The sequence below is a fragment of the Anopheles aquasalis genome, chromosome 2 (assembly GCF_943734665.1).
Source record: "Anopheles aquasalis chromosome 2, idAnoAquaMG_Q_19, whole genome shotgun sequence".
In the NCBI taxonomy this organism is placed as follows: Eukaryota; Metazoa; Arthropoda; class Insecta; order Diptera; family Culicidae; genus Anopheles; species Anopheles aquasalis.
This window is the reverse complement of record NC_064877.1, coordinates 42699082-42723681: the sequence shown is the minus strand read 5'-3', so window position 1 is coordinate 42723681 and position 24600 is coordinate 42699082. Positions and strand designations below refer to the sequence as shown.

Here is a 24600-nt window from a genome sequence, read left to right as displayed (position 1 = left end):
AACATCGATTCAGATATGTTGTTTTAAGTAAATACGCTGCTATTGCTTCGCCAGCACTATTAGAAACATCATATTTGTATTCATTGTTTGCTCGTGGAAGAAATATATTGTGTGTTTCTTATCTATCTGAAGCAGATTGTCAGAATGTGTCTGTTGTTTGCGTTTTTCGATGTGTTACAAGCAATTAACAGTAAGTAAATAGCTGATGTTATATTGATTACTTATAGAATTCTGGCATTGATTCTTGCTTTCAAATGAAGGTTTCATTGATTGATGATAAGCCAAATTGGAGAAAGTAGTAATAAATGGAATACTGAAGAAGAAAACTGCCATCTCACGTTAACAATTTGATACTTAGTTCAATGAAAAGTGCATAGCTTCTAGCAGATGTGCAACATCAATCATTTGTATTGATCTCAAACGTTACCGGAAATTACAATTTCACTCTGGTTATTTCTCTTTCCACAATAAAAAACAAATGAGAGAAATTATAAATATATCGTACTGTCAAAATAACATTCTAAACTCGTAGTTATAATCAATTTAAAAAAAATAATAATTTTACTGGGTGAAAATGACTGTTAAAAATTTCTAATTTAACGAGGAATTTTACAGAAAAGGTGATCTTCATAAGTATTTAAAGTATTGACAATTGAAAACAGTGTTGAAAACAAACTCGATTCAAACAATCTAATACAACCAACCAGCATCTAATATCATCGATGTTAATAGCTTTTACGAAATTGTTAAATGATGAATAGGTCCCTGTGTGCAAGAAATTAATTGAATCTAATAGTCTAATAAAGCATTAATTTGACACTACATCAACTACTTCCGCCAAAGCTACCCCCACTTATCGCTGACCTTATGCGTTCAGATTAGAAATGCAACCGTCCTTTAGTTTGAAACGTACTGCATCAATTCCTTCTGTATCATTAATCTATTTCGTTTCACGCTCTACTTCCAGATCTCCTATCAGCCCTCGACAATATATTTATTTCGACAAAAACCGAATCCAGCGTGTGATCGAATGAGTCCACCCTCCGGCCATTCCCTTTGGTTCCCAGAAAGTGACTAAAAGTTGAACGTAACCTGCGATTGCCCAACAAAGACCGCTTCCTTCTACCAAAGTGCTGCAGACGCTAGACACTCGACGAGTCTAGAAGGAGATGAGTCGGCCGGGTATCAACCGATCGCCGCCAGTGTGGTGATAAGCCTGCCGAACGGTTCTCCCGTTGGGCGATGGCCTACAGGTGGACACGACCATTACCACCACCACCACCACCACCATCATCATCATCATCATCTTCATCATCAACAACAACAGCAGCATCATCACCAGCGTCACCATCCGTGTTGGGGGACAAATCATCATCGATTGCACCGATCAGCAGCCGCCCAGCGCATCCACCCGACCGCCCAGCGCCGATTGCCGACGGTGACAGGAACGGCGACGGTCTAGAGGGTGGTGTGGTGTGCGGTTTGATAGGAAAGTTTGAATGCACCCAACCCCCAACCACCAATCTCACCCATGCTGACGTCAAAGTAACAGTCAACAGTGGGCGCGATAGTGGCAACGACGCTCACCGTCTTATCACCGCCGACGGAACCCGCCTTTCTAGTCCCCTCGCTCACACTCGTAGTGAGGAAGGTGGTGGCAGTGGCAGTGTTGTTGGTGGTGCACCGACCGCTACTCGGTGTATCCGAGGGGCAGTACGCACGGAAGGCGACGTATGTTACGAATGTTCCGATAAGATGGCCACAATGGAGGATGGTGGCAGTGCGAGCGGTTCTGCTGCTGTTGCTTGTGCTGCTGCTGCTGGTACCAACCTACTGATGCCATCCACCGAATGTTCCCGTAGTACTAACGGGACCGGTCTTAAGGTTCCGAGCTTACGCAGGTTTACCAAACGTCAACGGAAAACCGTTGTCTACAGTCGGCTTTGTTTGGACGGGACGACGTGCATGTTTGACGTGCGGAGTCCACCTTCCACGGTGGAATCGGTCGTTCTAGTCGAGCCAGAGGCCGCCCGGATCGGTGGTCAGTGGCGGTCGGCGGAACAGTGCGCCCCGGGGGCAGCAGCAGCAGCAGTAGCAGCAGCCGGCGGTTGGGCACGGGGACAGGCGGAAGTGATTCGATTTCCGTGCGTCGAGCGACTGATCGAGCTGTACGCAAATATCATCCGCGAGAAGGAGGCTGAAATGCAAAGATTTATGAGCAGTATTGTGGTGAGGGAGGGCGATAAAAGTCGATTAGATAAGAGTGTGTCGTCTTCGACTTCGTCCCTGCCACCTTCGTCGTTGTTGACGACGGTGCTCAGTGGCGACATACGCACGACCGCACCGGGGCCACCTGTGTCAGTATCGTCGGAACCGTCGTCTTACACGGCATCGTCTATCATCGACCTGTCGCAGGCCATCACTCCACCAGCAACCGGAACTGACGGCAGTTCCGGAACCGTCGTCGCACAGCACCATCGTCGTGAGGACAACCCGGATAGTCCAGCCTCGGATGAAGGTTGGCGCAGTATCCAGCAGAGTCCTTCTGGTTCCAGCAGTGACGAAGAAGCCGATCGTCCGAGGATAGAGGAGAAGCAGCAGCAGCAGCAGCAGCAGCAGCAGCAACAGGAAGAAGACGGCGAAAAGGACAACATGAAGCACCGGGAGAAGGTGACCCGTTCGGCGAGCTCCGACTCGGCCCTCGGTCTCGATGAGGATCTCAGCCAGCAGGAGCAGCAACACATGATGGCCAACGTGGGAAAGGCACGCCGCCTGACGCTCGGTGTGTCCGATATTCCACTCCGATCGGCACTGCTGCCCGTACCGGAACCCTCGATGCTACCGACAACGACCACCGACAGTTTGGCCTCACTGAGCGGTACCGCCGACCACCTGCCAACGGTAGTGCGCAGCAAAATGATTCTCGAGGCGCAACTCATCGAACTGCCCGTCGATACAGATCAACAGCAGCACCAGAACCAACAGCAGCAACTCGGTTGCCCACCCAGTACGTCCGCATCGCGCCGTGAATCGGCCCAAAGCTACATCAGCGACACGGGAGAGGGCGTCCGGTACGTTCGGACACCGTCGGTCGTTGTTTCGGACTACTCGGATGATACGATGTGTGGCATCACCCTGGAGGAGATCGAGTACTTCCGGCGGCACCGGTTGCGCCGTGGATCGGCCGACTGTGAGTCAGACATCAGTGCGGCCTCTTCGTGCAGTAATTTGAACTACTGTGGATCATCGATCAGCGCACTGGATGGTTGCGAGTATCAGTGTGGATTGCGGACGCCAGAGCGAAAGGTTTCGGACTGTTCGACCTGTTCCACCGTTAGCTGTGATGAGGACGAAGGTTACTCCGTTGTTCGGGCGAAACTCGCTAACCTCAGTCCATCGTTGGCGACGTCATCAACATCATCGAACAAGGGATCGTCGGTGGCGGTGACGGAGGTTTCCGCAGAGACCGGGCCCGCTGGTTCTCAATCGCAAGAGACGGACGTCCGGATTTGCAGCAAACAGCAAAAGGTTAGTCTCACTGCGCCCGCCTGCCAGAAGCACCACTCTAGCAAACGGCCACTGTAGCAATCATAAGCTCTAGATCTCTAGACCTCGCGGCCATTCCTATACATATATATATACATAGCTATCTTACCTACCGTACACACATAATCCCGTATAATAAAAAAAAGCAACGAAAGCGAAACCAAATCTAATGTCCAGAGACCCCGTACCAGGGCCAGGCCTGTGCAACATCATCATCATCATCATCATCATCATTGTGTTCGTCCCACGGACTCGGACGGACTGCGTGTGCCCCAGCTACCGGCCTAATCAGTAAATCGTCGTCCGTGCCCGATTCCATTGACGTCATAGCTGAGCGCAAACAGGCGGGACCTAGCGGTTCATATCAGGGGCCGCCTGCTGCTGCTGCTGCTGCTGCTGCTGCTGTTGAAGTGACTGTGGAGATTGATGCCTGAGACTTGCGAGGGGACCTTGCGCGCTCCCGGCGGGACAGGGTACACAGACACAGAGGTGCCAGGAATATTTGTGTCAATTAATTGCACCGTTTTCCGGGGGTCAGCAGAGGTCCGAATTTCCCTTAGTCCTCCAACAGTCAACAAACCACGCGACTGTTGTTTGCCCGCCCCCCCCCCCCCCCCCCGTGGCCTCCTTGGTGGTTAAGTAGACGATGAACTCGCGCGACTTTGATCGTGTTGCCGATGTGTCAACAGATCGTTTACGTTACGTTCGAGCAGCTGCTTGTTGGAGCGGTCTTACTAAAGTCAATCGCTACCTCGTCACGTAATCCCAATAATCCAGCTGGATTTGAGACACACATCGAATGATTTTTGGGCCATATTTAGACCGTTGGTAAATGTTGACAAATAGTAAAAATGCTTTTCGTAAAAGCAAACGGCATACCTTTGTTTTGATGTAACTATTCTCGAATACCTCATCGGTGTGGTCGATGATCTTGAAAGTTGTGTCGTTTTGAGTACTTGGCGCGGTAAGATAAGCCCGACGAGGTGATTTATGCCTCAATACCTGTTCCAAGAGTGCCCGACTAAGGCGATGACTAATCCAATCATTGCTCGCAACCGCAGCCGCGACCACGAGGGCTGATTGTTGGGATTTTAACGCCAAGATTACAATGTTGATCAGCCTGGATCTCGCTGATTGGTCCAGTCATGCCCGGCATTTACCGTTCTAACGAAAGAAAATCTGCTCCGTCACAACGGCGGTGGAATGGTGGACCGGCCACCGGGAATTGCTGGTGTATGTGGTCCGGCAACAACAAACCGCTCGCCGTGGCGGAAGTCTCTGGCGTGCGCGCTTGTCCCCGTTGGACAAATAATAAATGATCCAAAACCCACAACACAGTTCAAGTGACTGACAAGCCCTCGCTGGCTGGTTCTCGCGGACAGGTCTTGTAAAAGCGAGAGCACAAACCAGACAAACGGGGGGACCCCAAACACCGTCTAGCGGTTCGACGGCGACAGCAGCAAGCACCTCATCGCAGCCCTGACCTCACCCGGACAGGCCCGGTCCTGTTGTTGCAGGGCCCGCACTGAAGCAAAATGCTTGGGTATCCGAAACACCCAGCCACCAACTAGCTACCGTGCTCCTCGGCTCGACTCCAATGACGTCAATGGCACTGGTTGTGGCTCGGTGGATTGCAGAAGGTTTCGCTCATCAAGTGGCGTTTGATTGGAGGCCCCCTCGTTTGCTAGAGGCCTTCGGGTGGAGGCGGAGGTGGAAGCTTATAGACCGTGGTATATCGTGGCGTAATAGCTTAATAAATAATTAGGTGCTGCGGGTAAGGTGCTGACTTCATCCAAGAACCACCATGTGGGTACCAGCATCGGCATCAATTTGATGGCCCACGGATGGAGCCGTACAATGATTCGTACTCGTAGTAGTGTCAACCCGTGGAGCGAAAGGAACGGTTTCACCGTTTCTCCGTTCTAGAGAATGAGAATTCTTTTCTTGTGAAGATTTGTTGGAACCGTTGGATCCCTGGCGTTGCTTCAGAGACGAGGCCTTCGCTTACGTTAAGTACTTTGATTCCAGTATGAAGCGGAATGCTATCGCCAACAACAACAACATCCGTGCCCAATGGACCGTGGTTGTGCGCGCGGAAACCTCCCTCTGACACATGATACACTCGGACTCGGTGGCTGTACTATCTATCTATGGCCAGTGACACCTTTGCTGTTGTGTAAGGCGTGCTAGACTACTGGCAATACTGGTTCCCTTCCCCGAGGGGAAACGTATTCGGTATCAAGGCATCATGGTATCGTTTATCTGCGATAACTGCAAACCACCAATTCAAATCAACCGTTTTTGACGTTATCACTAACCAGGGGTGCTCTTCCACCTCTTTCGATAAGGAATCAGTTCACAGACATATGAATTAATTTTCCGGTAAACCTCGCGCAACCTGAAATGGGGTCGCTAATCAGCTACACCAGACTACGGGCAAACCATAATTAAGCGTGACGACAAATTCGAAGGCAGAAGGCTTCCCACGGAATGAATAATCCCCGCCGCCAATTCGCTGGTCTCGCCCTGCGGGTGAAAGAACGAATGGAGAGAGAACGAATCGAGGAATGACGCAAAACGACGATTTACCGCTGGATGGAGGAATGTCGATCGATTGCACCGGTTGAACAAATGCTACATTCGTTCAGAGACATAAGATATTTGACGTCAGAGGATGGTGGCAATCGTGCTCTTGGTATCATCTCATAATGGGATGCGATTTTTGCCTCTCTGTTATGGATAGCTCTTTGGAAAGGGAGTCGAATTGTGGTCCATTTCTAAAGAAACCCACTCGCTTTGCTGCAAAATAAAACCTGAAACATCTTTAGATATCGACTCGTTTGTGCGGCTCAAACTTTAAATTTGTAACGAAAACGGGAAAGCTCACGTTCGTGCACGCGCGTTGCATACTTTGCGGGGTATAGTGGGAGCTTTGGTTTTTTTTTGTGGCGGTCTCTGCCTCTCTCGCTCGCACTCCGGCTGTGTAGACCGACCCAACTCACTTTAGTAAACAATTATTAATCACTACAGTTGCTATTATTATATTTAAGTTTTAATTTATTGACTTACTAATGACAAGATATTAATACTAGAAGCTATACAAGAATGAACTTAAGACAGCAAAGAGTTATAGGCACGATATTGTAAGAGCGAAATCTGATTTAAAAGTGTATAAAACGGGATCTAGAGAACGACGATAAGCAATCAACTAACAGCTGACACGTTTCATATTAAGTCTCCCAGTGTTTTTGTTTAAAGTAAAAAAGTAAAAAAAGGGAATCAAACATAGCTGACATCACTGATACACCTGCACAAAAGCAATAACTTTCTTTCACCAAAATCACTTTACAACAAAAAAAAAAAACAATTATTTCACCCTTTACTGATCATTGCAACCGATCACCACTTGACGTGCATTGAAATCGATTCGGAACGGATGAAAATAATGATTTACCTTTCTCACTTCCTCTCCCCCGTCTCCTTTTGCTTTACTTACAGGTGAGTTCGGTTCCGTGTCGTGCGTTGAAGTCTTTTGTTCACGCCTTCCCCGTTCGGTTTATAAACAACTGCAGCAGCAGATGTTGCTGCTGACTCATCAAGCTGCTTTCAGTACACTGCCGGTGTAAGTACACGTGAATAATGAACGCTTCACACAAGTCTTCACACAAACGGTTTAGGGTGGGTGGAGTGGGCTGGGATGGAGTGGTAATCAAGAATCGTAACCTTGACATGCCAGACCACAGTCTCGAAAAACAAAGCATCGCTTTATGCTAAACCGCCCGTTCGTCAAACATATAGTGGCCCACCGTGGTGGGTGTGAGTAAAGGGGGTGGCCCCGTGGTAGTTACCAGAACGCTCGCGCGCCCGCGCTCGAGATCTTAGCGAAGCGTTCCTGAAGCCGGAGACTGCCTGGTCTGCGTTCGCGCTGCGACTGCTGGCTGCCAGCCGGGAACGAGAGAAACATTTATCATACGAGCGTCGCGCTGTGACGTTTATTTGCTTGTTTGGCGGGAAGTGAAAAACAATGGAGTCCATTTTGGAGCCGGGGCGCGCCCAAAACCCGGTATCCTGTTAGAGACTCCCGCGTTGACGGCCACGAAACGTGATCCCGTAATGGTTAGAGCAGTAACAAACAGTCGCACAATCCGCACAGCCGGCCAGTGCGCCCTTTACGTTACTGTTCCAGTTAAAATGATAAATCGATCTCATCCGGAATCCACTGGGAGCCACTGGGAGGGGCCGCGATATGGGGCCGGCGAACCGTGTAACGCTAATCAAGCGCTCGATTAAGACAAAGTTGACGAGATTTTTTGGCAGGCCACGCAAACAGCAAACATCGATTGAATTGACGGCAGGTGGAGGGCAGGGTTACACACGGGTCAAGTGATTTATGAAATTCAACCACGGCAGCGCACGGCAGGGAGCGTTGCCTCGGTTAGCTCGAATAATTTGATACCACGCCAAGCTAGTGGGCTAAGCCAGGCTCCTCTCTAATTCGGTTCAAAACATTCGGTGTCACTTTCTTCACCACCACCACCAGCAGCAGCAGCAGCAGCAGCAGCAGCAACTGTTCATGTCCTGTAGGATGATTTGTGAAGACGACGGGAAAGCGGATTGACTGACCGAGTAATCGTCCTGCACTATTAATCTTCCTCCTGGAGTGCTAATGAGATTGATCGATTCGATAACCGCTCTCGGAGGGGATCGCTGTTGTTCGCGCTCTTGAATTATTACAGTGAGCTAGTGAGCACACCGTAGACTCTCGAAGCTGTAACTGCAACGTTCTGTATTTATCTAATCTTTAAACGATCGAATACGTTTCCATACATACCGGAGCTGTTATGCGGGGAAGGGTAGCCGATTCCTCTTGGTTGAATTGATCGTAAGAGCCTCACTTTCATCAGTTATCTGTTCTCGAAATTACCATCTGAAACACAAATTGTCCACAAACACGAGACCTCGAGAGAGGAAGAGAGAGAGCGAGTCAATTCTAAGGAGAAACCGTTTCTTGGTCCGCAGCAGCATCAGCAGCAGCAGCACGATACCACCGAGCAAAGAGAACGACGCTCGCCTTCTCGGTGTGCAAGAGCGCCCCGCCAAACCAGAGGGCTGCTGCTGCTGCATTTCGGGAGAGTCTGCCCGAGTCACCCCAAACCGCGTTCGGAGCGCGAAGCGAGCGGGAATGGTTTAGCGTCCACGGCCGCCGGGCTGGATGCTGCGAGCCACCCGATCACCACGCATAGTGATCCGAGCTGTCGCGACGGTTTGACGTGTATTTGCGGCGACGTGACGTGACGAGTGTGCGTGCGTTTTGCGGGAACTGGCCGCGGTACGCGCCCTTTCGTGGTTCTGCAGTAGTCGATCAGCTTCAAGCTGTAAGTAGATAAAAAAAAACACCGTGCTCCGTGCTAGTGGCCCTGTGCTGGAAACGTGGATTCGGTTATCGGTCTGCGGAGTTCCCGAAAAATCCGATTCGATCTGCGGTTTGATCTCGGTGTTCAGTGTCCGTGGTGCTCGTGGATCTCGCGTCGCGTCGAGAAAAACAATGAAAGCGTCAAGGTGGCAACTGCACCACCACCGAGCGTGACGTAATGGTGGACAAATTGAAACAGATTTAGTGATTAGCTAGGAGAGTAGTATGAAGAGAAAAAAAACGATTCAACCCGCTGGTCGCTTTCGCTACTTCGCCGGGGCCCCTACTGGCCCGTTCCTTCGTCCCTTGGCGTTGCTGCTTTGCCCTGGTGTGTCAGGCTCCCCGCTGCAACCGTGGCCACACGAGATGTGCGAGATTATGTGTGCGTGCGCGTGTGTCCTCGGTCTTCGGCACTGCAACGCGGCGCGGCACCGGGACGCGCAGCCAACCACACGTGTGGCTGCGTCTGGCTACAGCAGCCAGACCGGTGCGAACGGAGAAGGGTGTCCCCGCGGGTGCGTGCATGCGTCGAACCTGTCGATCGTGTGTGATCGTAATAATCAATTTACATTTATGAAATATATCAACCAGTTTTCTTTTCTTTCCCACTCTTTCCGCGCACTCAACCATTCCTGCTGATTGATTTCACTCCGCGCAACTCTGCGCGTGCGGTGTGCGTTGGGTTGCGGTGTATTTGTGCGCGAGCCCCAGCGAGCACCTGCATGGTCGCTGTCTGTCGGTTTTGACGTGATCGAGGTAGTGCACTACCACCATGGTGCCGAGGCCAGCCAGCAAAACCAGCGGACGACACACTACATTGGCCTCGACTGGCTAGCTGGCTAGCTGGCTGGCTGGCTGGGCAAGACCAAGCTTCCTAAAACGGTTCCACACCCCGGGATAAAATGCTACAAATTGTTGACATGCCAAACCGGCGCGATGCATCGCGCCGTGCAAGTGCAACGAGAGGATGTTGCGGTGTGTTTGCCGTGCCAAGGCGAGTGCTACTGGGAGTGGTAATAAGGTTTTTTGTTGTTGCTTTATTTATTTGCCTTCAGCAACGCGCAATAGACACCGAGAAGCTAATTGAGCTTGGAGAGAGAAAGAAAGATAGAGAAAGAGAGAGGTTCTGCTCCTCGTTAGTCATGACGCTACGGGAGTAGTAATGGAGATGTCAGTCATATCAGACAGGGGCCATATGCCATCATCAACCGAGGTCGGAAAGCTTCTCCTGAGCTCCTGCTGCTACTTCATTTAAGACGGTGGAGTGTTTTGCTTGCACTACTCGCGCACGCTAATGACAATTCAATTAAAGCATGGTGGTACCTAGTGGTCTGGCGCACTGGTGGTGGTGGTGGTGCGCATTACATAAAACCGACATTAGCACTTTCTTGCGTAGTGTACTTGTGATTGGCCGCACTGGCGGGCTTTTGATATTAGCAGCAGCCCACAAGCGGAAGCCACTTTCCTTTGGTTTGAATTAGCACGACGCGCTCAAAACGTCAAAGCTGACGATCGTGATGGAGTCATTATAGGCTCTCGATGACGTGCATTTCGTTGTGTGGCCGTGTGTTTCTGACCGAGTTCTCTCGCGAAAGGATGAACATTTGTTGTCCCTTCCGTTCGCTTAAAAACGGTTAATTATATGAGCTGATCTCAGGGTGAGAATTGCGTCGCAGAATGTGCTGCCACACTACCACCGCCATTACTGTCACCACCGTGGGTAGCTTGTTTTCGAGCATTCGACCTTTTAACGCTTGACCTCGGGCCGCTTCGAGTCCCTGCGAGGCTTCATGAGGCACGGTACCGGGCCGGTCCATAACAAAGAGTCGCTACGATCTCGCGCTTCAGAGTCAGGCGGCAGCGTGCGTACGTCACCAAATGGTAGCCCCGATGGCCTAGACGACCGAAATGGGGCCACCAGCAACAGCAGCAGGAAGGAAGGAAGGATGGATGGATGGATGGATGGAAGGCGATTGGTGTTCTGGGCCCAATGCGCCGCGTTATGAGCATGAACACAAACACAATGGTTCGGGTTTTTGAGGGGGGAAGGGGTCCGGTCGACCGCTGTGTCTCGTCTAAGATTTAAATTTGTTTTGACGCAAACCAATCGATCGAGTTGACTAGATGCGGTCGTGCTCGTAGCGTAGTCTATCGTAGCTCCCTCTGCTTGTCTATTGTGTGTCAACATGTGAGGCGAGATAGCGACTTGATCTTTCCTACGCTGATGGTCAGCATACGATACACGCTTCTGCTCTGCTTTGTCGTGTTTTGTGCTTTGTTATGTTCAGTACACCTGGAGCCCTTTCGGTGGCCGAATGCGGTTTGAACCGCTTTACTGCCCTACGCATTAGCCTCACAGCTGATGACACAAAGCTGTCCAGCGTACGCGTAGTTATCGAGTGACGTTGTTTCCTGATCACCGGACCGGACCTTTCAACCGGTCACTACTACAGTAGAGCTGACTTTTTGACTTCTTGAGGTACCATCAGGTGGTACCTCAAAAGAGAGCAAGATAGCAAAGTGACCCTTGAAACACGCTTCAGATCAGATCAGACCGTAAATCCTGAATGGAACGCTGCTTGTGTATAACGAGTACGCATTTCGAGGAAATGCCCGTCGTGCATGCAGTTGTCGTGAGTAGCTGTCGATACTGCGGTCTGAAGGGCGGCACACGATCGGTACGCGGTGATCGTGCAATCGCGCGACGAAATATCCGTGAAAGCCGCGTTCCCGCGATATCCCTGGAATGCTGACTGAAGAGGAAGAAAAGAGAGAGAGAGAAAGAGAGAGAGAGAGAGAGAGAGAGAGAGAGAGAGAGGGCACGAAGCAAAAGGAGAACCTCCTCTTCATGACTCTCTACGCGGAGTACGGTGCTGAAAGGCCGATTCGATTTCTCCTGGCAGCGACCAGATTGATTGCAGGTCATTTGCATCCGTACCCTACGCTTGGACCCTGGATTCAAACACACACATCCCGATCGAGCCAATGATCGCAAGTTGTGACGATCGATTCCTCATCTCACACCTCATCATCGCACAAGACAGTTCAAGGTGAACAAAGCGGTTCATTTTTTTGGTGGACTGCTGAATGATGGATTCGGGTTCTTCGGAGGTCTCTCGTCGTCCCCCTTGTTTTTCTCGAAGGCGGAGTGAAGTGACCACTTCTTTGCGCATCTGACAAGCGTGTGGAAGCGTGGTGCGTGGTCCTCGATCCTCGACACCATGTCAATGCCATTTAACGAAGCATTAAACTATGACCCTAACTGCCGATTGGCACAAATCAGTAACTGACACTGGCCAGCCAGCCAGTCCAGTCTGCCCAGTCGCTCCAGCTGGACAGGCCAGGCAGACCGTTGGTTGCGCATTCGAGAGGGCATTCCATGGACCTGCGGACAGTTCACTGCGTCTGACCCTACTTAAGACGTCATCGTCAGAAGATCCGACACTAGCCCGCCTCAACCAACCAATCCACTGTCCAAAGTTTCAATGTCTCAAAATGACAGTCCATGGCAGGTCGGCAATTGTGGCCGTGCGATGGTAGCCCCCGTTCGCTCGCTCCACTGGCGACTGTCACCGGCTAATGGACGTTGATTTAGGTTTAATTTCAGGAATGCCCATATCGGGACACCTAACCCTGGCGGCCCTAGTGGCGCCTACGACATGATGAATGCCCCCCGGGGGGTGCGCACGGACCACGGATCCGTAATTTGGCGCATAATTGCTCACACCTGAAAGCGGCTGCCTAAAAGGCCAAAAACCATCCTTCCTTCCTTCCTGGTGTCACCAGTGACGGCCGTTGGTGCTCTTCTGGTGAGCATCAATTAAAAAGGAACGCTTTCCACGCACAGACGCCGTGGTCAAATCTACGGCTTTATGATCTTTGGCACTGCCGCCACCGAGGGATCGCGTGCTGCGGCGCAGAAAACGGAGCAGAGCAGCGTGGACTTGGCGCGCGCGATCAGGATTGTAAAAGCGGTGACCGGCGACCTGCGCGACGTTTTTCGCGCATAACCCAACCACCGCTAATTACCATTTTGGTCGTCATTCGCCGCCGTCGGTGGCTGTCGTGCGCCACGCTGTCGTTAGTGTTGCGTTCGGGGTGGTTTTTTTTTTTGTGGTTGTTGCGGTGTCTGGTGGTGGTCCGGTGGTTTCCAGCGCTAACACTCAACTCAACGCTGACTACTCTACTGAACTTTGCCGCCGGAATCGCCACCTCGTCGAATGAAGTCCTTTTCGCACCAATTTTGGGCTGCCAGCAGTTAGCGCACGGCCGACACGTCCGTGCCAGAGCCAGAGCCCGAACGGCCGTTTGGTGCACTTATTTAATCCTAATTTGGACAACGCTACGATGGATGGATGGATGGATGGAGCCCTGGTTGGAGTGAATTCGATCCTTCTTCTCCTTCTTCTCTGTTTTTTTTTTCGTTCGTTTCTCCCGTTGTCGGTCTGTCGCAGCGCCAGAGAAGACACATGTTCTGCCGGGTGACGAATTCATGGCCACGTTGCATCGCATTGGAGCTGGCGGATGCGGATGTTTTCAGAGGATGCTACACCACGTCCAGTGGGTTTTTGTGCCGAAAGTTTTGAACGAACGCCAATTCAGGAAAACTGTTTTATTGATCAATTACGTAGTTTACCAAAGGTTTATGAGCAGCTTCGCGTTAATAAAACATGTGAACCGCAAAACCTGCTACCCCAAACCCCCTTCTCCTCTCCGGGAACACATGAAAGCTTAATAATAAACCAATCGACCGACCAACTCTTGGGAGTGATCAATTGGTATGTTTCAACGGGCTGGCTGGATCTCGCTCGGCCGCCACCGTCTCTTCCCCGCACCCCTGGTACACAAAAGGGGAGCCACCGCAGAAGGAAGGATTTGGTTTTCATGTTTATTTGGTGATTAACATTTTATGTTGGCCGTTTACCTCGACTCGGCCTCGCAGCTTACAGGAGCGCGTTGCGGTTGCGGACCAGCCAAGTTGTCCGCGTGGGGAAAGGGGGAAATTTATGGAACTCACATTGACGGCTGTCGAAATTCGGAGTGAAATCGGAGCTTTTCGCGGCAGCAATCGAACGAAACGTACGAAACAGAAGGAAAAAGGCCTCCGAAAATATGTTTCAATGCACTGCGATCAACACACGATACCCATCACGATGGCCCGGCAGGATCGGTGATGACATCAATCAACAAATTGAATGACAACTTACTCTTCTTATTTTTGGCTGGCTCCCTCGGGGAGAGGGGTGATGAAGAAGAAGTTATACAACCGCAGTACATGCAGTAGCACCATTGAGTAGCACATCGTCACTCTGTACCTCGGCGTCGTCGCGATAAACCTTTTCGAAAATTAATTCATTTACGAGCCGCGGCGATCCGTAGTCGTTTAGTCGGAATGTTTATTGATTTATGCGCGTTCCCGTTTGGGGGGAACATTGTTGTAAAAATGGTCTCACAAATGATACGGTTCGTCTTCCGCTTCGGTTGGCGATCGGTCCCGAAAATTGGCCACGTCAAAATTATATAATTACTCAAGTTTTTTAAGTTGACTTAAGTAGATGGTTTGGATTGGGGGGGGGGGGGATCTCGAAGATTTTTCACTTTACTGCCCGTACGGTAGGCTGCAACGCAAACATGGCCATGCGGGGTTAAGTGGCGATAATAAATGTTATTACTGGCCCAGCTGCCCAGGATCCGGGCTCTGCACTTCCCAGTCACTAACCATCGTCACTAATGGTCACCGTCCGTGCCCGTGTGCAGCATATGACTGATGCCCAGTTGACAACATCATCATTATGATTATCGGTTCACGGCTAAAGTGTGGCCCCTGACGAGGGTCTCGTCAACCGGCTAGCTGGCTGGCTGACCGGCTGGCTGCCAGCGTTGTTCGTGTCCCGGTCGTGGCTTGGTAATCAGATAACGTTCCCCCCCCAACCCTATCAGCATATGGTAAGCTCGGTAATTATTTTCGTGAAAGAATATGTTTGTCGTGGCACAATTCGTGGGGAACATTGTGGTAACCAGGGAACAGACCTCTTGGGACTGATTGAATCGACAACACACGACGAACAAATGTGAAATGAATGGAGTTGGAAGGGTGCACCAGTATCCGGCATTTTGTATCTGTCACCGCGACACACATACGCACGTCACATGCACGCAGTGCGGCAAACTGATGTCCTTTTAAAGCCTTTTCTCCAATTTTGGGCTCTTACGGTGACAAACGGAGCATCGTCACCTTCCTGTGCGATAATCCACTTCGAAAAGGTGTTCCATTTTGACTCGTGATCGCAATCGATCGATTGTCCCCCGATCTGCGTCGTGGTATCGACGGCAAGCAACAGTAACTGTGGCAGGGGCTGCCCACAGAGGAGCCAGAGCAAAACAGACAAAGAAAAGCCAGAAAAGAAAGAAATGGAAATAAAACTCTTTCTCGACATGGCGTTGATTAATGGGTTTTTGATGAATTTGACATTTTGCAGCTGTCAACAGTGATTTTCGCTTCGGTCGCGAGTAGTAGTACGGACCGGGAGACCGAGACACCGAGAGACCGATCCTTCAGTGACAGCTCCATTCACTTTATTGGGCGCACAAGTATCGCATCGCAGTACACTGGTCCCGATCTCGTGGGTCCTGCGTCGTCCCTGGAAACGTGAGGCATTAACAATGCGACCAAGACAATCCCCAAGGCTAAAGGGGCGGTTGGTCGAGCTGGAACTCGAAATTTCGAGGGCCCTCTCCCTCCGCAGTAGCCGCAGTGCTTCCGTTCCCGGGCGGACCGGAAGCTCATGTTCTGCGCCGCTCGGTGATCATATTTTTGAAATATCATTATCACTGGCTGGCATGAACTTTCAACCGCAGGCAAGCCTCGTAACGCGCCCTTTTCGATCGGTTGGAATCAAATTTCCGTTTGTAATGCATAATGATGATCGTAAATTACGATGAAATGCATAAAATGCGTATAATTTTGATATCGTACGCTGCGGTACCGGGTGCGCTCTTCCCTTTCCAATCGTGGTGAGCCATGGAGATCGTGTTAAAATGTGTTTAAAGCGAACCAGACTGGGCTTCCCCCCCCCCCCCCCCCCCACCCCTAAAAAACCCGTTACGTTTGCGTCGAGATACCGGGGTGGCTTTAATATATGATAATCAAGACATTTTCGCGTACTCGTCGCACTTGACCACGGTCGACGAAGACGGTGGAGACCAGGTCCAGGACCAGGACGTACGGACGGACGGATGCACGTGTTATGATTTATTCCACATTTCTCGCACCATGCGCCCGACAATGCGACGCAATTCGACAGCCATTCATCATGCGGCGGGACATTATGGACGTTCCGTTCCGGGTTAATTGCGCACTGTTTTTGGGGCCGATCCTTGGCATACCGAGGCTTGCTCCTACCCGTTCTCCTCTCATTCGCTGCCACTCTTTCTGGCGGTCAAAAATGGGTTCGTTTTTCTGGAACTGCGGGATGCTGGGCACGTTGCGGTGGCACTGTGTAGTGTATTTACTTTTTTGTGCTGCCTCGGCAAACAGTGAACATTCCAACAACTTTCAGGACCAGCTCTGATGGGAGCGGAACGCAAGACGATCGAAATAATAAATCCAACAAAAGGAGAAAAAAACCCAAAATGGTGGATCAGACAAGGCAAGGGCAGCTGATGGATGGAAGGTATACTGGTAAACGGGAGACGAACAGGACATTGGCTGGTGGGTACCGGTGAGGGCTCCGAAATGGATCACATCTGATAACGTTTCTGTCATAAGTGAGCGTAATGTGAGTGCCGATAACCGTCTCTAGATCGCCGCCATATCGCTTCGATTCGTCGGAGGAAGTCGAGCTCCGTCCTTGGGTCCCTTTTTGGACCCCTTTTTTTTTCGCCCCTCACAAACGCTGGTGGCTCGTGTATCGCGTTCACTTGCTCATCGAGTGAAGGTACGCCGGCGTTCCAGAATTCCCCGGTTCATGTTTTTTTTTTACTTTATTCGAAGAGGAAGGGAGCAACTTTCGCGATCCCAGCCCCAGCCCTCACAGCGAGCGAGTATGGAAGCTCGCCGTCTCCTGTTTCCCACCCAGGCCGACCGAGGTGATCGTGCGAGGTCGTAAATTACCTCAGTCAATTAAGTTAAAATAAACGAGTTAATTTAAAATACGACCATGCAACTCAAACACACACAAAAAAACGTCCAGTGTGCGCGCATACGCTTCACCGGCGGTCCCAGAACCATTCCAATCCGATCAATGCAAGGGAGAAGGGAGCGAGGGCACATCCCCCGGTGCGTGCTGTGCGTGCGGTATTCGCGGACAAATTATGGGCAAATCGTTGTTTGCGATGGAATATTTATTGCGATTTTCTCGCTGTCGTACACCTAAGGGCCAATTGAATGTATTCGTGGCATCCATTCGGTGGTTCTGTCGATTGATTCGATCGCGGGATCACGGGATCTCTGGTGGGTTGAAGGTGAAGAATGCGCCCAGGGGGAAGGTGTCTTCGAATATTCGCCATTTGTTATGAATATGAAGCGCGGGCGTGAGTAGAGTGAATAAGAGGAGAAGTAACGGGGAAAGCGTGTGTTGATCGTTACGATAATTTGTGCACAGTGCCAGGATGTTGCATCGATTACCGTAAGCCTCCTTAATCTTAGCTACGCTTTAAGTCCTTTCTGAAATCCTTCCTTAAATGAGCAGATAAAGAAATCCTTCCTTAAATGATGATCCTTATTTCTTGTGTGATTATTGTCATTACAACATTCGCATAAACATCTTTACGACACTGTGTTTTGTGTTTATCAATAGATGTTTTTTTATGAAACCGAAATGCAACAAAAACCCTTTGACATTTCAGATTGTTGTCTTGTCGGCCGCAATCAGCTCAAAAGATGCCAGTTGTAGCAAACGTATCTTGTATGCTTGCACTCAAAATTAGACCTGTCTGGCGTCTACAGAATGTTTATGGAACATTTGCCAGGAGATGGACAGCTCGCCTCTGCTCGCCATTGCCGCTTGCCCAATCGCCCGTCAGCAATCTGTATGCTCAGCTTTATCGTCCGCACATTGGTTGTTGAATTATTCAGTGTGGCGATGGCGATTGCACTAATCAACACCTTGCGCCTGCGCCTGCGCCTGGCGTGGACAAACTGTGACGCAAATGGCCTGCATCCCGTGGCTAGACAGGGCGAAATCTTCGTGCAGCGCCGCCACCGATGGACAAACACGATCGATCCACGCATTCACGATCGGTCTCGGATCGAAGAAAAGTTGCCCAGGTTCAGGTGAACGATTATTGATGAATTAATTCGCGCGATCGAGCGGGAACCGAAAAAGGGGCTGTAGGAATGCCTTCACTGCACCGCTATCGATGGTCAGAGAGGTAGGCAATCTGCCACAGTGCATACCATCGATCGATTCACCAGCCCAGGGTGAAGCACGCGAAGAAATGGCCATCACTGCCGTGATGGCTGCGTAACCGAACCGGAGACGTTCTCGACCGAAGCCCAGTATGGTAAGAGAGGCTGCACCAACAATGGCTAGCTGTGCGCCAGTCACGATCGCAATCAGCTGATCTGAGCTCAATGCGTGGACACCGTCACCACCACTGGAGCTCTCTCGTCACTGGCCAACGAATGATTTCGAGAATTCAAGCTTCGAGTTGCCGTCAATCGTGCTGGCCAGGGTCTGGCGTCGCTTCGAATGGTAATGCCACATACCAGGCGATCTGAAGTGAGCCTCAGAGCCGAGAACTGATGCAGCGTACGCAGGGAAAGGTCGCCAACCAAAAGGGTGCTTGAGTACCACCCAGCAGTCACGGTGGTTCGGTTTCGCGTGTAAAGGGGCGATGTCGGTGCCCCGATGTCGACATCGTACTGCTGGCTTGTGCATCACATCCTTCATGCGATGGTGGTGCACGATTGCGTCCCCACCACCACCACCAGCACCACGATGGTATGATGGATGCGCGTCCATCGTGGGGCCCTTTTTTATGCAAACCGATTTACGCATTACGAACTCGCACACGAACCACACGCGATCGGTGTGGGAATGGTGCTAGGAGGTTTTGATGAAGAAATCACTGCAGCGACGGTGCCGGCAACGCACTGCCATCAAGCGGATGAATGGGCACCATTCGAGTGCTCGATCACGCAGCCAACACGCGTCGACTCTGCACTTGATGGAGGAAATACACTGGCACCGATTAGCTTGAAGTTTACTTTTGTTTTTGTATCCTACAATCGACAATCGAAGATCACATGATTGATGATTCACTGCCAGTCCCTTTCCAATTGATCACCCGTCGCAGCACAAAACACTCGCCCGGGCATCATCTTTTGATGGAGAAGCTCCGTAGCGTGTCCTCTATCCCTCATAAACGACATGGCGTCAACGACTTAATTTTCAGCAAACACGTCGCACCGTCACTAAAATATGCGAACACTTGATGATGGCAGGTTGGCTGATGGCCTTAAAAGCCTGCTTATGATGGTTATGAGCGCGTTAGTTGCGTCGCGACACTCCCAACAACAGCATCAGCAACGGCGCACCTAGCAGGAGGAGGAGCAAATACATCTTCCTTGCACCTCGCGATCACCAGCCTCGAGGGGGGGGGGGGGGGGGGCAACGAAGATGTCTATGTATCGTCGGCGCGAGGTGGTAATTATAAAATAATTATTATCATTTGCCTGATAATAAAACACCGATCCTACCGAGACCGTGCCCTGTAGCGGTCTATCATCTGCTGGTTCGGGATCTGCCCGAGGGAAAAGAAACAGTTGATTAATCGGAGTCCGTCCCAGCGGTGTGTCCGGTCCGGTTTGGTACGGCTGGACAACCGCCCATGGCTGGAACGTCTACGAGGCAGCGTTGTAGATCAGAGCGCTCCGATAAGAGATAAGATAAGAGCGGCTACAACATGGGCCATGGCGTCGTATAACATCAATAAAGAAGGAAAATGGGAAACCAACGCGTGTTGAAAGGCCCTGCAAAGGTACATCACGGATCGTTTAATGAATGCGTTCGGAACCGCGATTGACCAGGAGCGTAATGAGCGATGCGATCACGGATCGAATCCGCAGGGAAGAATAGCTAATCGAACGATAAAAGGGTGGCCAGGGCGCAAGAACCACCATTACCACCTTGGCCAACATCGTCCGTGGAATCACCTCGGCCAAGGTCCACGAGGGAAGAGTGGGAACGTAGAGTTCGTAGAGTTCAGCTTCTAGCGCAGCACGCAATCGAAACATGTGTTTATCGATGTTCTATCACCAGAACCCCCCGGCGGCTCCGGGTGGGCGAAGAATTCTGTCTACTACAATCACCCTTTGGCCGACCCGGTGATCATGTTGGTGGCTCGCGTGCTGCTGTTGGTAGTGGCGTGGCTAATCGTGCGAATCGTGGCCACCGAAGAACACGAGAAGTACATTATTTGTGCAGCATTTCGGGAGGGGAGAGGGCCCTCTGCGGTGGCGACGACGACGACGACGACGACGAGTGTTCGAACAAGGCTCCGATGCACCGCGGGAGCCAAGAGCTGTTGGCTACACGCTGGTGCCGGAGCTGCTGCCGTTCCTGTTGCTGGTTGGTATAACATGGAGCTTACCGATGTACCGACGCGGCGCGAAACGTGGTGTTTTCCGTGTTTTATCGTTCGGTTTACACCGTCATTAAGCTGATCTCGCATAAATCTCGCTCGCTCTTATCGGACGACCGGGATGTGTATACTGGGAGGATCACCAGGTTCAGGTCCTCGATCCGCTTCACCTTTACATGGTCTCGCTGTTCTCGAGGTGCTAAAGGAGAGAATGTTTTGCGCAGAGATAGCGAGCCGACACGAAAGCTGGCAGAAAAAAAACGGTGTTTGTTGTCACTCGACCACTCGGAGGAATTAGTAAGGATGCAATCAATCATACAGTTGCATTACTTTCGTATTTTTACCTCCCTTTTTTCGGTTCTGACCCATTTTTGACCCGAATGTTGATCTCTTCCAGGTGGGAGAGAAAGTAATTTGCAATTCAGGTTCAAAATTAATGTTAATGCAGTGATTGCTGAAAAAATGCCATTCTTCTCTTCGTGTTTCACAACCTGCAACCCCTCAATGACAATCTAGGGTCGATCGTCTGGGCTGGATAAGAGCCAGCTGTGAGTGGATTCATTAAATCAATGAAATGACCCGAGATGTAAGCATCCCCCGCCCCAAAAACCCAGGTGTCTCGAGAGTCTTATTGCGGTAATAAGACTCCCAGAAGTACGTGCGAACAGTCAGTGCGCGCGAGCCATCGAGTAGCACTCAAAGAAGCTTAACTGGGAGCTCGCCATAAAGTTGGGCGAAATATTGCCACCGTAATTTGATTCCGGGCATTGCGGTCACCATAACGAGGGAATTGGATGCGTTATGCGACACGGGACCGTACCACGGGACGGGCCGCGCTGTCATCAGCACTATCGCGGAACACATTATGCGGATCAGCGAATGTCATTTCTTCTTGCTCTGAGTTGCCGCTTTGTCGCTTTCTCATCTGTACGGCAGCAGCAGCAGCAGCAGTAGCAGCAAAAGGCTGATATCACGTTAGTGCGGCAAAGAGGGAGGCCACAAAGACAGAGCACCGCATCCTTCGCTCCTTTTCTGCCAGCAGCAGCAGCAGCAGCAGCAACTGCGGCATTCAATATTTGTTTATCAGGTATCGATTGTCGGCGGGCTAGTCGGCGCGCTAGTGAACGGTATTAGGGGGTGCCAAAGGGGAGGTGAAACCAGCTCCCAGTAAAACAGCTACCACCGTTACGCGCCAATGCCATGCCATGGTTAATCATTAATTAAATATGTATCATTCGAACGTCAGCTCACGGCGACGGTGACTAGTGTGGCTTTTTGGGTGGATGAGAAAGCTCCCTTGGTGCTCTTAGAGTCGGTGCTCCGTCAGCATGTTTGAACTCTGGTTCCCTCTGAACGCCTCTAGGCTAGTAGCAAGTGATCCTCCACCTCGCCCAGGATTAGGGGCCTGGCTTTGGAGCGGCGGCCTGGATCTGCCTGATCGACGGTCAATTTATGCAAATATGACAACCGAACCGTGCCGTGCGTGAGCAGCGAAAAGCTCTTAAGCGAGTTCCACCGAATGGCCGATTGAATCCCCGGGCTCCTTGGTGCGTCCGCGGGCTTATCGGATTGACCGGGACAGCTAGGCCGCATAGGAAGTGTCCATTTTGTTTGCGATAATTTTTCACACCATCTGTCAACCGAGGTTCAATGTTCGAGTAGGCCGAGCACGCATCTGCGGTGCGTCAGGGCAGCGACGAACCTGATCCTAGGAAGAGCTCTCCGGCGGAAAACACACCATGATTGGCAGCGGCACCGAGAGTATCCTGTCTGGTCTATTTGTGTCCTGTGTCCCACACTCGTCACCGTCGGGGTCCGGTTTCAGTCATCAGGCCCCGGGCCCCGGGCCCCGGGCTTATCGGCGTCCGTAAAACGTTTTTGCTAATTTCCTGTCAACTTGTCAATTGTTGTGAAAGGATCTACGGCTACTGTTTTGCGGTCGATCCGTGCGTGCACCCCTGCGTGTATGTTTGTATTGATCACCGATTGGCAGCGATAACGGACGGCCATCGGTTTCGGATTGCTTACGGATTGCGGTGGCAGCAAAAAAACCGATTTCTCTCGTTATTATTAGCCTAGACCCCCGCCGGTGTCGGGTGCTTGTGGAATGTGATGATCGGCTTGCTGACGCTTTGGTTGATCTTGGATCAAAACCACAAACTTATCACAACAGTCGCAATTGTCAAGCCAAAGTGAGCAGACGTAGACAAAGTGCTAGCAAACAGAGCGAACCAAAAACGACGGAGAGCAAAGAGGAGACGACGATAACTGGAGTATACGAGTGGCAAGTGCAAAAAAAAAAGAACAAAAGAGAGTAGTGTAATACAGAAAAGGGCCTCTGCGCCCGCAAGCAGCAAGATGGACCACAGAAATAATAACCGTACCATACCGGAATGGATGGATAAAGATAAAGAATATGGGCCAATTAAGGTAATTCTATTGAAACTAAAAAACAAGGAATCCAAGTTTGAAAACCCGTTTATACCAGCAAAGACAATTAAGCCAATGGGAATAGTAGAACAAGCGTACCTTAATAAAAATGGCAACGAATATATAATTAAAACTAGAGATGAGAAATTGTTCGCAAATATTCAGAAATTAACGAAACTGATAGACGGAACTGAAGTGGAAGCAATTCCCCATCCCACGTTAAATCGAACTCAGTTCAAAATTTACTGCAGAGAATTAAGTAACCTCTCGTGTGATGAAATTAAAAAGGAGCTTGAACCTCAAGGGATAACGCACGTACACAGGTTCACAAAATTCGATCAGGCCACCAAAACAGCCACGAACACAAACAACTACGTTATAACGGTAAACGACACGGTGGTACCAGAATATATAAAGATTGGATTCATGAGAGTAAAAACTGAAAAATACTATCCCGACCCGATGCTTTGCAAAAACTGCTACAAATACGGACACACGAAAAAATACTGCACATCACCGACAATCTGCACAAAATGTTCTGGGGAACATACTAACTATGAATGCTCGAACCCAACGAACTGCAAAAACTGCGACGGGGCCCACCCACCAGGAAGCCGAGAATGCACAATGTACAAAACAGAAAAAGCCATTATAAAACTAAAAGTCGATCGTAATATTTCCTATCTAGAAGCTAAAAAAACCATCACGACCACAACCAAAAATCCAGAAGCAGAGAACACATACGCGTACCCAAATAAATCATCACTCATCAACCAACTGGTAGAATACAAGAAAAAAATTGAATACCTTGAAGAGATCATCCAAAACAGTGGAATCGAATATATCACAACAATCCTGAATGACACTAGCACAATGAATACACCAGAAAAGCAAACACAACCTACACCACGACCCTCCACGACAACAACACCCGAACTAATCACCACGCAAAAAAGGCAACTCGAGCTATCACCACCATCAAAAAAAGCCATTACTCCCGCCAAAAAACCAAATCAGAATCCAAAAACAATACACTTTGATATCGAACCCTTAACTTACGCAAAAATACACAAAACGCCACAACCAACTAAATCACCAACCAAAACAAAATGACCAACAACGATCCAATAATAAATAAACAGCACAAAATAATTCAATGGAACATAAGGGGAATAGCATCCAGATACAACGAGCTAAAAATTTTAATAAACAATATTGACCCAGAAATAATAGCACTACAAGAAATCCTCACAGATAAACCAAATCTGCTAAACAGTGTAGGAGCGAAGAAATATAATTGGTATATTAATAATCCATCACCGAACCAAAAGGGAGGTACTGCTCTAGGGGTAAAAATAAACTTACCACAGCAACGCCTCCAACCAACATACGAATTAGAAACCGTAATAGTCAAAGTAAACCTACCATCACATAGCCCAACTACATTCATTTCAATATATCTGAGCAGAAATAACCCAAACCACAAAAACCACACAGAATATAAAGACGACATACAAAAACTAATAGAAAGCATACCCAAACCATACCTAATTATGGGAGATTTTAATGCACACAATGATATATGGGGCAGCTCCAAAATAGATAACCGAGGAAAAGCAATAGAA

General features: G+C 50.0%; 1 protein-coding gene across 3 annotated transcripts in view; it reads left to right on the top strand.

The window, feature by feature from the left end:
• LOC126573089 (inositol-trisphosphate 3-kinase A-like) overlaps positions 1-24600 on the top strand; it is a 52653-nt gene that overhangs the window by 10215 nt on the left and 17838 nt on the right. For 2 of the 3 annotated variants that reach the window (XM_050232935.1, XM_050232936.1), the window contains exon 2: positions 968-3528. In XM_050232935.1, coding sequence (XP_050088892.1) covers positions 1243-3528 — 2286 coding nt within the window. In that variant the 5' untranslated portion in view covers positions 968-1242. Of the gene's footprint in view, positions 1-967; positions 3529-8583; positions 8922-24600 lie in introns of those variants that run through there. The other variant, XM_050232940.1, reaches the window with a different exon arrangement.